Source organism: Callorhinchus milii, unplaced genomic scaffold (assembly GCF_018977255.1).
Source record: "Callorhinchus milii isolate IMCB2004 unplaced genomic scaffold, IMCB_Cmil_1.0 Scaffold96, whole genome shotgun sequence".
Taxonomy (NCBI): Eukaryota; Metazoa; Chordata; class Chondrichthyes; order Chimaeriformes; family Callorhinchidae; genus Callorhinchus; species Callorhinchus milii.
Genome location: NW_024704837.1, coordinates 160,030 through 177,164, shown reverse-complemented (window position 1 = coordinate 177,164; position 17,135 = coordinate 160,030). Strand labels below are relative to the sequence as shown.

Below are 17,135 nucleotides of genomic sequence, written 5' to 3'. Positions count from 1 at the left end.
TTTGCTATTTGATTGAAAGCTGAGTGATGTTCTCTAGTACTGTAATTTGTATGCTTAGCCATAATGGAAAATGCCTGTTACTGTAATTTTGATCATTTTTTATATGAACGTATCATTTGTATATTAACGTATACTTACAAAATGGACTACATTTCTGCACGTTCCTAAATTGAATATTAAAAAAATTGTAATCTATCTGGAAAATTTTCTAGTTTGTCATTTCATTAATGCTGGCTATTTTGAGGGGTAGTTGTTAAAATCTATTTGTGTAATTCTTTCCATCTCTGCTTTAGGTCTCTTAGTGTTTGTGTAATAGAATAGGGTGTGATCACAGGGATAAGTATGGGGACAAAGCTTCTGCGGACTGCATATTTCTCCCCATATTGGTGCAGCTGAAATTGGGAACTGAGCATCTGTGACATAAATATTGCTAATCATCCACTATTCTAGACTACTGTATATTAATGCTCTATAACTTTGTACAAAAATATCAGACTTGGACAACTTTATTTTAGCTTTACAAGCAGAGGAAAAAAAAATATATTGGCATAAATATTTTGAATGAACAAACTTAAACACAAAATATTGGAAATCAGACCAAGGACTTTTATTGCTGCCAATTATTAATTAAAATTAATGCTTTTAAGTGTTTTCAGTTGGTTGTATTCGCTAGCAGTTATTGAAACTTAAATGTACATATTATTGTTTCCTGTATTAAATGAAAGTTGGTGTAATTTAATTATTGATTGATTTTTCTAAATGTACAAATCTTCTCATCTTCAGTTTTATGGTGTCTATTACAGATCTCCTTATTGAAGCAAAACTTGGAAATGCAGCTATCCGAGTCTCAAGCTTCCTTGCAGAAACTGCAATGCCAATTTAACCATGAAAGGCAACGTCTCACTCAGCAATTGCAAGAGATGCAAGAGGAACATAAACAGAGACAAATGTCTGTGGAGGATGCCCATCAAATTGCAATTAGGAAACTGGAGGAATCCAAAGAGAGGGAACTTACGGCAAGTTGTAATACTGTACTTGTTAAATATTGAATAATTAATTCTTGCTACAATCTTTTATTTGTGCAGTAAAAATGTACTTTCCTGTAATTTAAAAACAGTTTCTACCCTTTGTAAAATATGTTTTCTCCAGCCTTTCCCTGGGGAGTGAAACAAAAACACTTGTCCATGACCAGCCATACATTCTAACCACACTCTCTGTTCGCACGCCCCTCTCCATCTGCTCTACCATCAGAGGCTGAACCTTAAGACACCATAGGTTCCTGTCTTCAGGAATTACGTTTCAGGCACGTTACCACTCTACTCCCCAACCCGTTTTTAAAACTCTTGATCAGCTGTCTTCTCAACTGTGCCTTTGGCTGACTCTAAATTTCTCTGACTACTTCCTCAGGCTCAATGTGAGACATTTATTTTCTATAATGCTGCCATCTTAATCCAAGTTATCGTGAAATATTGGGAATCCTGTAGTGGGGTAAAGTTTGACCACTGAGGTCAAAATGGTTATTGTGGCAGCCTGGATCGGTTTCTCCCATTCTCCCTCTGAATCATGAGGCTGTGGGTTCAAGCCCCATGACATGGAGCTCATAGTTTAATAACCTACTCAAGTAGAGTTCTAGGAGTGTGCTGCATTATTTGATTTGCTATCCTTCAGAGGAGATAGATCCCACTGGCACTGTTCGAAAGGGAAGGAGATTTCATCCCGGTGTCCTGGCCAACAATCCCCCAAATAAATTAGTCATTGCGGTATGCAAATTGGCTGCCACATTTGCCTACAAAATACACTGTCACTACACTTTATCCTGTGAAGAGCTTTGAGACGTTGTCCTGACATGCAAGGTATTATATCAAATGTAAGGATTATTATTAAATTCAATACTCCTATTTATAAATCCCAGAACTTGATCTACTTGATTGCTTTTTGTACCTGCTGATCAACCTCTAGTGTATTTGTACTCCCAGGTGTATTCAATCCTCCACCCATTTGAGTATTTTGCTGTTCTGGTGATAATACCATTCCCTACTCTTTTCCTGAAAATTTGTACTGAATATCCATGATCTGTCACTTGCCTAACCAACTTTGTACCAGTTATTTGTACTGACTTCTTAAAGTTTTGATCGATTTTTACTGTTATGAATTTAAAGTCTTGACGTTGATCTTGATGTTCCAGTGTTTATGCTCCACATGAGCCGCCACCTAAACCCTGCTTTCAAATGTAATATTAATAATCGGCCCCTCTCTATAGTCTGTTTCTAGTATTGCCCTTTTATCTATTATTTGGCCACAAAATATACAGTCAATTCACTTTACAGTATATTCTGTGAAGCATTTTGAGACGTCTCAAAAGAGTGATAAGGCGCTATATCAGATGCAAGGATTATTATTATATTATTACATTCCTTTCTATTCCCCAGCCATAATGGGGAAATAAATACATACTATTCTTAACTTTGTTTTTCAGGAAATGGAAGAAGGCTTATACCAGCAACATATGGAAGAGCTGCAGTCATTGAAGGAGACTCACAGACTGAATATAGAGACTTTGCAAAAGGAAACAAGGCAACAGCTGCAGAATCTGAAGACTGAGTTGGAAGAAGAAGGGGTAGCGCTACTTGGTATGTATTGTCAATCTTCTCAATTTACAGTTCAGGTTTAACTATAATGTATAAAGATCCATTCTTGAGTATCTACCACAATACCACATGATGCAAATTTTAAAATATTTTAAATTATTGTGTACTCGCCTTCCATACATATAAACAATAAAGCAAGGTAGTATTTTAATTAATGGAACATTAATGAATAGTACAGAATGAGAAACGATCTTTGCATAATACGCTTCTAAGTGATGTCAGATCAAGTAATCCTTGTGAAATGTATAAAACCAACATCATGAATATATGGATTTTTAAAGGTAAGAGGACAAGTAGAAAATGTGATTTGGTTTTATATATGAGACATTGAAAATTATTTGGTTAAATTTACACAAAATGATTAGGATGCAGTAGGAGTATTGCATGTATTTCTGGGCACATCAATGCAGAAAGGATATCAGATTCAGTTAAATGATAACCTTAGTCTCACACAGATGATACTAAGGATGGGGTTATGCTAAATAAACAAACTGTTTTCACAAGAACAGAGAAGGTTAACAGGACATCTAAGCAGAGGTTTTCAGACTTCTGAGAGGTCTTAGAAGAATGGTAATTGTTTTGGTTTTACTTTACCTGATCCTTTGATTATTTTCCCAGTTTGTTTCAACTAGAAAATAAGAGCTATTTTATTGATCTCTCTTTTTAAATAGATTCAAATTAAATAAAGTTTTTTCTTCCTATATCCCTTTCTTTTCAAATAGAAACATACCTGAGCAATAAAGAAAATGTACCTATCATTTTATCATCAAATGGATCATATAATCAAATTTGTAGAATGTTTATTGCATAGACAGAGGCCATTGGGTCATTGCTAGTGCTAAATGGCGCACTGAAACAATCTACTTGAACCATTCTCTTTCAAATCTCTTCAGCATAACCTTTAATATTATTTTTGTTAGGTTTATCCAATTTCTTTTCAAACCTTATTTTGATGAACTCGGTTAACCCTGCAAGCCAAAGCCCTAACACATAGGGAGATCCTAGCTGGACAATCAGCAGAAAAGCTTGCCAAGCAGAAATATCAATGGCAAACTATGCGGTTTTAGCTGGTTAGACTCCAGGCTTACCCCAACGCACAATCTGATACTCTGGGGTCTCCACGCCTTAGCTCTTGCCAACCTCTGGAATTAAATAAACAGGATGTGCTCTCAAGAGGGAGAACGTGCATTCCATTCCAACAATCTTTCTCTGGGATTTCCGTGTGTCAATGGCATGTATGGAAATCTCAGCTTGGTTTGAATATTCTTAAGCATGGTCATGGTTTTTCACATTTGACAGACACCAGGCTGACCCCAAAAATATAAACTAGGTTCCTGGATTGGTCTCCAAACAAATGAGAGCATTGCTGATGCTATTGTATTCAGCGCCTTGGGACGTCCTCCCGACATGAAAGGCGCTCTATAAATGGAATCTTGTTGTTGTACTGTCTCTCCAGCATCTGTGCGCTCAGAGCTCAATTATCAACATGCTATAGCAATAGACCAGCTGAGTCAAGGCCAACAACAGGAACTGGCAGGTGCAAGAAAGGAGTTGGATTGGACCATTGATCTACACAGACTAAAGGTACCTTTATCTGTCAAGCGTTTTTAGAATATTTTTTTTAAGCACAGTTTGCATGCTATAAAAATAATTCTTGCATATCTGTTGCTCATCAGCACTGTAGGCATAAACCTACTAAACGTTTGCCAGTTATGTTATTATTCAGAGAAAATTAACTTTAGCTCAGCTACAACATTTCTTTTAGAGAGGAGTGGGATTTATCTTGTGGCATTGTCTTCAACAACAACAAAATTACATTTGTATAGTGCCCTTTACGTCGGGAGGCTGTCCCAGGGCGCTGGAAGCATTTTCTTAAAATAGAGAAATTCAATGAAGGGGCACAGCATGTACAAAGTACCAAGGTTAAACAGAGAAGGATAGATGAGAAAAATCAAAATTAAGGTGTCTAAAAGTGCCAGTACAGGGATGAATCAGGAAAACATTAGGGAAAATGTACAGTGCTGCACCAGAAGTAATCTTTAGTGGTATACTGCTATTGTAAATAATAGCAATAGATCAAAACAAATACAAAAGAAGCATGGCCTTAGAGTAAAGTAGACAAGGTATTGCTGTATGCACTTACCAATTTTGTTACAATATAGGAGGAGGAGTTGCTGGAAAGAATATCTAAGCTAGAAGAAGAAGCGCAACGCCGTGAGCATCGTATAAAGGAACTAGATGAAGAGAACCTGTCTGTGCATGAGAATCTAAATACATTGACCAAAGAACTCGAGATGAAAGGGAAAGAAGTTCTAAAAATACGGAGTGAAGCTAACCAGCAAATTAGGTAAAAGAGGGAGAAAAATTCTGTATAAAGTGAGGATTTTCTTTCAGTTATTTCTGTTCGTTTACCCTTTTATCTGTGAATAAAGTTAGAATGTATCTGTTTCCCACTTTAGGATGATAAATGTCAGTCAAATATTTTTTTTTAATGTTCTTGACACTTTATCAAGTAAGTTCCATCATAACCCAAAACAACTAATAATTAAAAAATGAAATAGAATGAAATAAGAGACCAATTGACAAGGTATTTTGTATTTTTTTTCTTTCTCATTCCCTCTAGAGCAATTGGCACTTTAAATTTTAATTTAATTAAAAAATTATCCACTATTTGGTGCCTCCCTGCAATTGAGCAGAAATTGGGAACTCAGTAATAGGGGAATAAACATTTATCCCCCCAGCTCTATAGTGTTTCTTATTCTTTAAAACGCCAGCTATATTTTTAATATTATAATGATTTGGGAATAGCAAAATAAATATCAAACGAAAGTGCCAAATACCAAAGAACTACCAAAGATAGCTGATGTAAGTTAAGAAACCAATTAGGAGTGTATTATTGTAAAATTGTCTTAACCTAGTGAGAGAGAGCTGGAGAAATGTTTACGTTCACTCTGTTCACGGTGTTTGTTTTTATAAACAGGGCTTATGAACAGGATATACATAAGAAGCAGGAGAAGGAGCTTAAAGACTTGGAAGCAGCCCGTATGCGAGAGATGCAGAGTATGCTAACAGAGTTTGACAAGGCTCAGGAACTCTTGAAGGAAAAAATCTCTGTTTCGGAACACATGTATGTGTATCTATCGTTTTACAATTGCAGCTTTTTACGTGGATAGCTCTAGTGTCAATTCAAGAAAGATAACTGACTTTTCTGATGCAATATTTGAGAAGAGATACAAAGAGAGAGAAATTATTGCAGTGGATGTTTTTAAACAAGATCTGCAGTTGACAGAAAATTCACAATAATCACCAAAGAAAGAATATGCAATTAGATCTGTAGTGGTATTCTGCTTAAGCTATTACAGGAAAGAATATGCGAGTTTAGCACACCAGAACACCTTAGCGCTGAACACCTCCTCTGGAACTCCTCCCATAACGACCTTAGTTCCTTAGTCACTCTCCACCACAACTCCCTCTGTGCTACTCTTGACACCCTTGCCCATGTCACCTCCTACACCACTTCCTACTCCTGCAGGTCAAAATCTATCTCTCCACCCTCACCTCAGTTAAATTATCTTTGTATTCCAAGATTATCTTGGAGCCTATGGACCAGGCTCCTCTTCTCCATCCCAAACCAGCTCCTTCCCATGTCTCACCTAACCTTCCTTTAACTCCAAATGTGAGGAGGTGAAGGACTTGCTCAAGTCCAAAATCAAAGGGATCCACTCTGCTGCCTCTGCCCTTTCTATGGCCACCTCCCTCTCCAACCCTAGCTTCCATCTATCCCTCCCTCCACACTTTGACCCCGTCACCCCACTTCCATCATTTCCCAAATGACGCCCACCACCTGCTCCATTAACCCCTTCAATACCCTCTACTTAACTCTCAGCTCCACCTCCTTGCCCCCTACTAATTAACATTATGGACTTCTGTCCATTGGCACTGATCACACCCTCTTAAAAACAACAGTCAGCACCCCATCCTCAAAAAAACTTCCCTTCAACCATCTCTCTTGTAAAACTATCAACCCATTTCCAACGATCCCTTCCTTTACAAGGTCCTGAAATGAGTTGTTGCTTCTCTCTTTCCTTTCCAGTCACTGCCTCTTTTCCTCCTGATTTGAAAGGCAGGCACTATAATGCAATATATTGTTGCCTTGAGTATGCCATGGCTTTGGATGGGAGGCAATAGACACTTTTAGTGCTATGTAGATCAGAATGATTATCTCTACTTAAATGTTCTTAATGTAGTTGACTTTTCTAGGTTGGAAGAGGCTGAGGAGAAGTACAGGAACAGAGAAGCAAGACCGGAGGATCTACAATTTATCAATGAGTTGAAGGAAATGATTACAGAACGGGATCAGCTTATGAAAAAACTAATGGTGCGTTTATATACAGCTTATATGCAGAAAGGATTAATAAATTAATATTATGTAGCTTCTTGTACTCTAGACTGTGTATAGATCTGAGGCTCAACAGATGTTGATAGTGCAATCAGTACATTTTCATTTATAAAGTCAGAATGCTGCAAAAATAACTGATTGCAAGAAATGATAAGCCGTATGAAATTAAAGTGTTTATTTTTCTTAAATTATGTTTTTCTGAAATGTTTCAATAAATATATTTAAATTATATCCAATAAGGATACATTTTAATTTTTAATGTCTTCTCAGGATGATAAGAAGTTTTACCAGCTGGAACTGGTGAATAGAGAAACAAATTTCAACAAGGTGTTTAATGCTAACCCCAATGTAGGAGTCATCAATCCCCTGGCAAAGGTGTGTTTCATAAGAGTCCTTGTTTCTTAGCTGCTCACAATCATTAAATTATTGTGGTCTGTACTTATTCTCTTTTAGATGAGTATTTGCGAGTCCTCATATAACATTTTAAATTTAAAAAATGCAACATCAGTGAATTTATTATGAATGTATCCTGTTTCTGTTAAATATTTCAGCAAAAGAAAAAGAATGATAAAATCGCCTCTCGGTTTGTTAGTGCCCCAAATCTAAGTGCTGTAGAATCTGCGGGTGTAGGAAATGGACAGCAGCAAAACAACCGCCTTGAACCAATTCCCAATTCCCCTGTTCACGATGTTGGGTTCAACAGCGTTAAGCCTCTACCGCAGCCAATACCTCCAAAAGAGACTAAACGATTTCTGAGGTGAGCATCCACCTGAACAGAACTGTTAAGGTGAAACTGATCCAACACTCCACAGCACTTAGTCATTTAATGTGTTTTGCCTATTTTAAAGAAAACAACTGCTTTGGTTAAGATTACGCTCTAATGAAATGTTTAAATAGTTCTGATTTTCTAGTATTTTAGGATGTCAGTGCGGCTCAGTTGGAATTGCTCCTCCCTCACTTCTGGGTTACAAGGTTGTGAGCTCAAAGCCCAATATTGGGTCTTAAGATTAATAGTCTAGACTGACAGTCTAGGGAAATGTCTAGTGAGTGCTTATCAGAGGCGTCCATTGACTTTTGGGATAGAGAAAAGATTTTTTTTTTGTGCCTATTTTAGAATTCCTTAGAATATTTGTGGAGTGCTGTAGCTCAGTGGTTAGAGCACTCGCCTCTCAAGCGAGAGACCTGGTTTGATTCCCAGCAGGGCGAAACCTTGGGCAAATTTCCTTACTCCACACGTCTAATAATAATCCCTCAAGAAAAAAAAAATGGTCACTTCAGTCCACTACTGTTTGTGGACTGCTGTGCGCAATTGGCTGCCACATTTTGCCCACAAATATACAGTCAGTTCACTTAACAGTATATCCTTTGAAGTGCTTTGAGACATCTAGAAGACCTGGAAAGGACTTATATCAAATACAAGGATTATTATATTATTATCAGATGAGACATTAAACTGCGGTCCTGTCTGTTTGTTAAAAATCCAATGATGCTGTTTGAAAAGAGAAGTTTCTCCTGTTGTTGTGGTAACAGTTATGTTAATTTGGTCATTCACTTCATGGCTGTTTGTGGGCTGTTGCTGGGTATAAATTGTTAGCTCCTTTTGCCTGTAGTCACTTCATTTTATAGCAATTTGCTGTGAAGTGTTTGAGACTCTTCAACTTTATAGATGCTGTATCAAATGCAAAGATCATTATTATATTATTTTTTAATGGTTTCCTAATAAGAGATTGAATTGTGCCAGTAGACATTCTGGGAACTGGAAGAATGTCATACTGCACACTACTGAACACTGTGCTGATAGTTTCAGTGATCTATTGATCAGTCCTACAATAACACTCCTGTATTATAAGCTGATACTGAAAAAAATATACTGATACTGAATTTTAGCATTCTGTATATGCATGCTTGGAGAATGACTAGAGCACCAACATTTGGTGCTTTGTCTTCAATAGTGTTACAAATGTATTGAGAACCTAGAATTTTGAAAGAATTGAAGAAGAAGCTCAATTTGTACCTGCTCGGTATATTCTTCACGGGGATGGATTTCGTCACTCCTGATGCCACCACCTCATCTAGGTAGTGCCAGGAGTTCCAGCCCAATTTATGGGGTTTAACTCTCCATTTAGCTGAACTTCTAGTGGTGAATAGCTGGTAAATTCGCAGTGGTTCACTGTCAAACATGCAGTGTAAAAGGAGCACCGACGTTCAATCCAGAAAATTCCAGAAAGAATTTAAGCTTATGAAATCAATATTTTATTATTTCATCTACCTTCACTCTCAGAACCCTTATGCAATATTTAAACACTAAGAATAAGTTATTTCTTGTTATTGATTTATTCCATGAATGTCTGTGTATTTCAGTATACAGTTTTCACAGAACTGCACAATAACTACTTTTGTTGAAAAACATTTGGTTGGATAGAGGAAAACATTGCATGACAATCCTGCAATTAAATTCAAATTTTTATCTCCAAAGAACAAAGGTTTCTTTAAGAAATAGTTGTTAATTGGTTAATTACGTTGTGAAGGTCTTCCCCAAGCTGTCATATCTAAGCCAAATAGCTCTCCTACCTTTGCATTCATTTTGCTTATTCACAGCTTTATCAAAAAAATTTGCTTAGGTGAATTTCAGCATTGGCTTTAGCATGTAAGCTGTCTCAAAGTGTAAAGTAGTGTCATTGCACAGAGGATAATATAACTCATCTGCTGCAAGGCTGTTCTCTTACCTAAATAGGCAGAAACATGCACCCCTACACGCACACACGGGTGGGGTGGGGTGGGGGACGAAAATCAACAAGGTATTGTATATTTGTCAATTTAGGGCAGGATGAGAAGACGAACTAGGGATATGTCCTGGATTCCCCTGCCTAACAAAATTCTGGTAAACGGCTATTCTGACTACTGATGTTGAGCAGGGAATCTACATGGGGAACAGCTGCTTGCAGTTATTGGGATCTCCAGAGTCTGCACATGAGTAAATTAATCAAGTCTCTGTTAGATTTAATGTTTCGGGTTTATTACACCAAAGATGGCAGACTCCCATTAGAAACAAAAAGCAGAGCTCCTGGTGGGTACACTGTACTACCGACTATTGTAAAAACATGGTTTTATGATTTCTCGTGATTAATTCATGGTATTACTGAATGAATGGGACGAGGGTGCAAAGAGAATGCGAGATGTTTTCCCAGCATAAGAAATGGCAATGTCCTAGTGAGTCATCCTAGGTATATAATATGATCGAGGGGTATGTGAGAACAGGGCTCCTTTCAGGGGATGGTGTTGTGAGTGAACTAAAAGAGAACTTGCTTGTTTCACTTGTGGGTTTGCAGATGATAGTACCATTTTCTGATACCATGTGGGCATGGTCCTTAAGTGCTCTCTCCCTGACTCCTTGGTAAATGTAATCACTTTCACTAAATACCAGTCATCTAGGTTCTTTGATGGAATAGTCCTTCAGAGGAAAATAACATTTGAAATGTTAGGATCTTTTTAAAACCAACCACATAAGTCGGCAAAGACATCATAGTGAATATACTCCCTGTAGCGTTCTCTTTCCCTCTAAAAGTGATGGATGAATAGTATCGGATGTATGTCACAGACCTTACTATTAGTTTTTTAAAAAAATTGATATTTAATGTTCTTCATTGTGTTTTTAAATTCCAGAACATTTGCTCATATTGATTTGTGTTTACGATATACATACTTGATTTCCATGTATAGGTGGGATGAATGGAACTCTGTTTGGTTTGGATACTCTTAAACATGGTGATGGGTGTCAGACTCCTGGCTGACCAAAATAAAACAGAATGTTTCTCCCTTTCTGTACAGTCTACTTGTTACTTGAAATTGTAAATCAGCAAGCAATTTCTTTAAATCTCTCCAAATTAGAATTTGAATTTTTCTAACTAATTATTTCAAGAAATATTTAGTTTGTGTGATATTTGTTACAAAGGCCACTGATATCATTATTTTCCTCTAAATTATCATTTATACTAAATGAATAAAATGCATGAAAAGGAAGGTTGTAGCTTCATTATTTGAAAACATCTGAGAATACTTTCAAATAGTTCATATTTAATTTGTTATTTTATATATATTCTTTGTCATGGTTTATTTTTGTGAATGTAATTCTTGTTTAAGTTTTTTTTAAATGAATTGTTATGTTGGGATTTATTTTGTGCATGTTAAAATCTGTATATTGCATGTATTTCATTGTATATTGCTTTGTTTAGTAATTACATTACTTGATGTGAAGCATGTCACTTTTAATTTATATTTTTTATATTAATAAATATGTTTTGCAAACTTACTGGTGTTTGGGTTCACTACCTTTGTCTATAGTATGTTAACCAATGCTTGTCAACAAAGTTTTTTTTATTGTACTCCTGTGTGTTTTGAAAACAAGATTCAAATTGACTTGCTTGTTAATACTGTTTGGGTGTTTGAGTTGTATTTTATCCTTCATTTAAATATTTTCTTTATTTTAAAGTTAAGATTCAGTTGATTGGTCAAATTTTGGCATTCACAAATGTACTAGCCTACTGGAGAAAGCGTTCATATTCCTGTTTTTACTTTTCTTCATCCTCCCCAAATCCTTCCAGTATTATGGTATTTGTCTTTCCACTCATCAGTTTCAACATTAAGTCAATAAATGCAATTTATTAATGCATTTTAATGAATTGAACCTAATAAGGGTCCCTTTCCGAATACTTTTGAACAAGGCTTTGACGTTTGCCATTTAAAATACTTTTCAAACTGTGATCACTAGAAATAAATCATTCGAGTTTTCTGTTACATGCACATCTATGTTTGTCACATCAGTAAATTAATGCTACAAAAAATCAAGATAAAGATACTTAGGTACTGAAACTTACTAAGATTATTTGCAAAACCAAAGTTTCAATGGCATCTTAATCATGGTTATGATCAAAAACAAAATCTATAATATTGAACCTGTATTAATTTAAAGAAATCACAGCCAGCAGAGAAAGGAGACTTTTTCCAATCATCCACCTCACTCCATTGAAAAGATGTGACAATTTAATGTCACATTTTCTGTATAACTAAAATCAGAAATTCTACCAGTTGCTTCAATTGCTTTGTTAACTAAGAGACCAAAAACTACAAGATCATCACTGATGGAGGTTAGTGCATTGGGAAGCCAAATATATTTCTTTGTTACTTTCTGGTAGGACAGTATGTGTAGAATGATCACTTCTTGAGTCTTTCACGTTCTGCTGCAAACACAGCCAGTACAGTTTACAGTAAATTTTGTGAAGCCCTTTATTACTCCTGACATGAACAGCGCTTTATAAAATGCAAGAATTACCATGATAACTTAGATAGGATTCCTTTTGAAACTAGTTTTATTACAGCAGGTTGGTGCAATTTGCATACCTTCATCAGAAATTGTCTTCATCTAACAGCGTAGGAGACTCCAAGCTAGGGGGGATTTGTGTATTCAGAGGAGGCAGCCATGATCTTAGAAAGAGAGTTGAACGGGGTATTCCACCTGGGTTGAACAGAGTATAACTGTGTATACACCTTTGCTAATCACTAGCAAATAAAGTTCAATACAGGTCAATGCAAGGTATTGGGGTATAGGAAATAATAGTAGCTGCATTTACTCCACGGATGGGATAGCATTTATCAGGAGAGATCTAGGGAGTGTAAGTTGACTGCTCACCAATCAGAACGCCATCCTCTCCTGCTAGATACTCCCTGAGCCTATCACCCTCTATCCTCGCTCAGCTCCATTAGTACCCTGTCCCCCAGTGAAATGAATTCAAGATACTCGTCCTCTCATTAAAATTCCTCCATGCCCTTACCTCACCCTACCTCTGTGACCTCCTGCAGCGCTACCAACCCATCCTTGTTTCATGTCTCCTGCTAGATCTACTTTGACTCCATTCCGGAGTCTCTCTAACTTACCCTCTTCCTACTAACTTTCGAAGCCCACCTTAAGGATTGCCTACTTGGCCAGGCTTTCTCTCCCACCATCCGCAGCTCCTTTCTCCCCTCCTCCTAGCTCAGGTACCCAGCCAGCTGTGTAAAGTGCTTTGAGATGTGCTCCCGATGTGAAAGCTCCTTTATGAATGTCAATTGCATTGCATGTTCAAACTGAGGTGGTAAAAAGTAATATAAACAGGAGGCTGAGCTATATTGCCAACTCTATTGCCAAATAATATAATAGTAATTATATTATCAACACTTAAGGTGTTGATAATGTCATTATTATTATCCTATCTCTCAGTTGAATTTAGATCCTCAAGCTATACAGTTCCCTGTTATGCCTCATCAGGAATAGTTATACATGAATGGGCAGTCCAAACATTTTTTAAAAGATAAATTGCTCTTTTTAATCCTCAACGATTGATTTATTCGATAAAGATCTATTTCTCTGTTGAACAAAACGCAAAATACTGCAGATACTGGAAATCCATAGATCAGTGTCCTTCAGTTGACCTGCTGAGTATTTCCCTGTTGATTTTGTGGACACTTCCTGCTTCCATTTTGGATAATTAATTCTGGTCGCTGTGACCTCAGTTGCAACCAAGGTCTAGAGACAAAATGTAGCAAAATGAGACTGGTACACCGTATTCAAGGTTGAGTTCTTGGGAACAACTGGATAGGATCAGGCTCTTAGAGTCCTGTAGCTCAGTGGTTAGAGCACTCGCTTTGCAAGTGAGAAACCTGAGTTCAATTCCAGACAGGGCGAAACCTTGGGCAAGTTTCCTTACTCCAGACGTCTAATAATAATCCCTCAGGAAAACAAAACGATAATAAATTGGTCATTTTCAATCTATGACTGTTTGTGGGACATTGCTGTGTGCAATTGGCTGCCGTGTTCGCCCACAAATATACAGTCAATTCACTTTACAGTATATTCTGTGAAGCGCTTTGGGACGTCCTCCCGACGTGAAAAGCACTATTTCAAATGCAAGGATTATTATTATTATTATTAAACCTTGAAAGTAAACATTTCAGAGAGGAATTTGTGGAGGTGGATATGATACTATAGGCAAGAATAAATCCACAACAATAATTTCCAGTACATCAAAGGAACAGAACAAGAGGACATAAATTCAGGATTGTGAAGAGAAATTTAGGATACACGGCAAAAAACCAATTTATGTCCCATTATGTCTGTGCTGGTTCTCTTAATCCTTTCAGCTGGAATCAGTTACAAAGGTAATTGTGCCAAGATAGTTCTCCTCCGATATGGCTTGAACGTACAGAACATACTAATATTTGTACGTAAAGGCTAAACGGATGTTAGGTTAACTGTAATCAGTATGATCTTCCTTATTGGCATACAACAGTCACTCAGCCTCACTTCTCTGTCTGGTTGGTGCTGCTTGTGTTTCTGTTAAACATTTTTGCTTTTATGATTGAGATCTCAGTATAACTCTATCCAGTCAGAATTAAGGATATAACGACAGGGGAAATGCAATTTGCAAAGTGCAATTCTTTTCTTCACTGCTTCCTTGTATATAAAAAAAACTCCCTAACCATGCCTTTAAATTCTATTGCTTATGCTGGGTGCTCCTAATTATCTCTGTGAAGTGAAGTGCATCTCTGTGAAATGTTCCTGCAATACACTATTTTAGTGCAAGTTGTTGGTTGATAGCAGCACCTACTTCTATGTGGAGGCTGAACTTTCAAAGCATAAGGAAGTGCGTACTTACAGCATACAATCTAATAGTATCTAATGACTCTTGAACTTTCACTGATGATGTATTCAGGCTTATAGGCCATTGTTGAAATCTTACCTAAACTATTTTTCTCCAAATATAGTCCTCCCCAGACGGAAACCCCTCCAGAACCGGTCTCGCCGTCTGATCCACAGCCTCAGGAATGGTTCGCAAGATACTTTACATTCTAAGTGTTCTCACATCTGCTAGATCCTTCAACATAATCTAGTCATTCAATACAAGCATGTTTCTGTAAGAATCTACGCTGAGCACATTTTGAATATATTGTTGTGAAGGGCAACTTACAGTGTTTGTACTGCTAGCCACGGGGAAATCCTCTTATTCACTTCAGTCAGGTGAAGAAATGTCCAGGAATAAAAATATCTTCTGTTTCTGTGAACATAAAATCATTTTTTTTCCTTCAGCCATATATTAAATTAATGTATGTCTCCTTGTATCTTACCCTATTTTTAAGTAAGATGCTGAGCTGGTCTTCCTCGTCTGTAACTAGCCAATAGAGCATTCTGAGGAGATTTGATGCTCTCATTGCCCTTTAAGGAAGATAGGCTCTTGGCTTCCCTATATGAGAAAAGGCTTTGCACCTCCAGAGTATGTTACCATTACAAAATATTCTGTACAAATATGCAATATGATGGGAATATAATGTTTGAGTAATACTTGTATTTAGTTTGTTCTTTACTGTGGATGCCTCATAGTCTGATGGTTTGCATCAATTGCTAAATAAAATAATACTGTAATGCACGTGTTTTTTTATTTCTTTCAGAAACATGATTAACCTTAGATTTGAAAATCACAAGATTTGTTAAAAAAAAATTCCCACGTGGGTATTAGAATTCCACACTGTCGTACTTTGTAGGAACATTTTGTTTTAAAATTCAAGATGAGCAGAATTGGGGAAAATTCTTGCACTGAATTTTAATTTGGAAGTTTTTTTTTAAAAGAAGTGCAGAAAACAGGCTTGCAAATTCAGACTGAATTTAAGAATTTTCCACAATTCAGTGTAATGTTAAGTCTTAAGACAAGCTAAGACTGGGTGAAATTTTGGCCACCTAGCTTCCAACTCACATATACTGTTTATTCATTTCAGCTCCAGTTGGAGCAGGTGGAGTAATATACTGTTCACAATTGAGTGTTATGCAAATGTACTATTATTGAAATATTTTTTTCAAAAAATATAGCAATTGCAAATTGTGTCAGAGCTTGTAAGGTGACCACCTAGGTTTCATGCAGGCTGAATAAAGAACTATGACAATCTATGCAGGTTGAATCCTTTCTATTTATTTAAAATACACAATATAAAATGTATGCTTCAATAAGGGTATAAAGAAATACAATTGCAACCATTGTATATGCCTCATTTACTTTTATGGTTATCATTTACATAGAAACCCGTGTATATGTGGCGGCAGTTCACATACTGAGAAATGTTGTATTTCTTAAAAGATTTCTTCATAAGTAATAACTAATCATCACATTTCTGGAACACTCATGGAGAGAAACACTAAATTCTGTTAAGAACTACAGGAACTTACTTCAAAGTTAAAATTAAATTTAGCAATTTGCTAAATTCTGATCCTTTAACATGTTACATAAATACAGTAAACCTGGACCCATGTGGAATCTCTTATTCAACGTGCTGGAAAATAATTCATAATTTATAAAAAAAACTATAATTGCATAATTCTTATTTTAAAAAATCTATCCCACAAAATACAGTCAATCCATTTTACAATATATTCTGTGGCGCGCTTTCAGACGTCTCAATGACGTGATAAGGAACTATATCAAATACAAGGATAATTATTATTCCATTGTGGGATTCATGTGAAGAAACATTAGCACAACATTGATGGGCTGAATGGCCTATTTCTGTGCAAGATATTCTATGGTTCTTGCTCTATTAAATTGTTGAAATGATTCATTTTTTTTATTAAAAATAAAGAAGAAAATGCACAGCAAGTGCACTATCAACATGTGAAGAGAAAATTAGGTTTATATTCCAGATGTCACCATTCATCCAAATAGTTATTTTTTAAGTGTGGTTAAAGGATCCCTAAGTAATCTCTGTAGTCACAGAGCTATTATTACTTCATCTCTAGTCATAGGCCGATGATCACTCTAATCTGCCTGTCATTGATGCTGAGACTTATAGCAAGTTGGAGCAATCCAGTTTAGAGAAAATCATATTTCATAGTATGTTTGCTGATCTGCTAACTGCCCGCAGTCTGTGTGCTATAGATCACTACCCCCCTCTTCTGGCTGGAATCATGTCAGTGCAGTCCTGTTTGTGAAACAGGAGTGAATAATGGGTAATAGCAAAAACAGGACTGAGACAATGCATCTATGGCATCTATCACAATTACACAATTGGCT

General features: G+C 36.5%; 1 protein-coding gene across 1 annotated transcript; it reads left to right on the top strand.

The window, feature by feature from the left end:
- Window positions 1-803: 803 nt before the first annotated feature.
- LOC121848080 (protein FAM184A-like) lies at window positions 804-15,652 on the top strand (the record flags this gene model as incomplete). The annotated part of the gene is given in 9 exon segments (XM_042345787.1): window positions 804-1,016; window positions 2,477-2,630; window positions 4,105-4,232; window positions 4,811-4,995; window positions 5,629-5,775; window positions 6,909-7,026; window positions 7,318-7,422; window positions 7,599-7,804; window positions 14,845-15,652. Coding segments are annotated over 9 exon segments (1,344 nt in total), but the record flags the coding sequence as incomplete, so codon positions are not given.
- Between the last annotated feature and the right edge of the window lie 1,483 nt (window positions 15,653-17,135).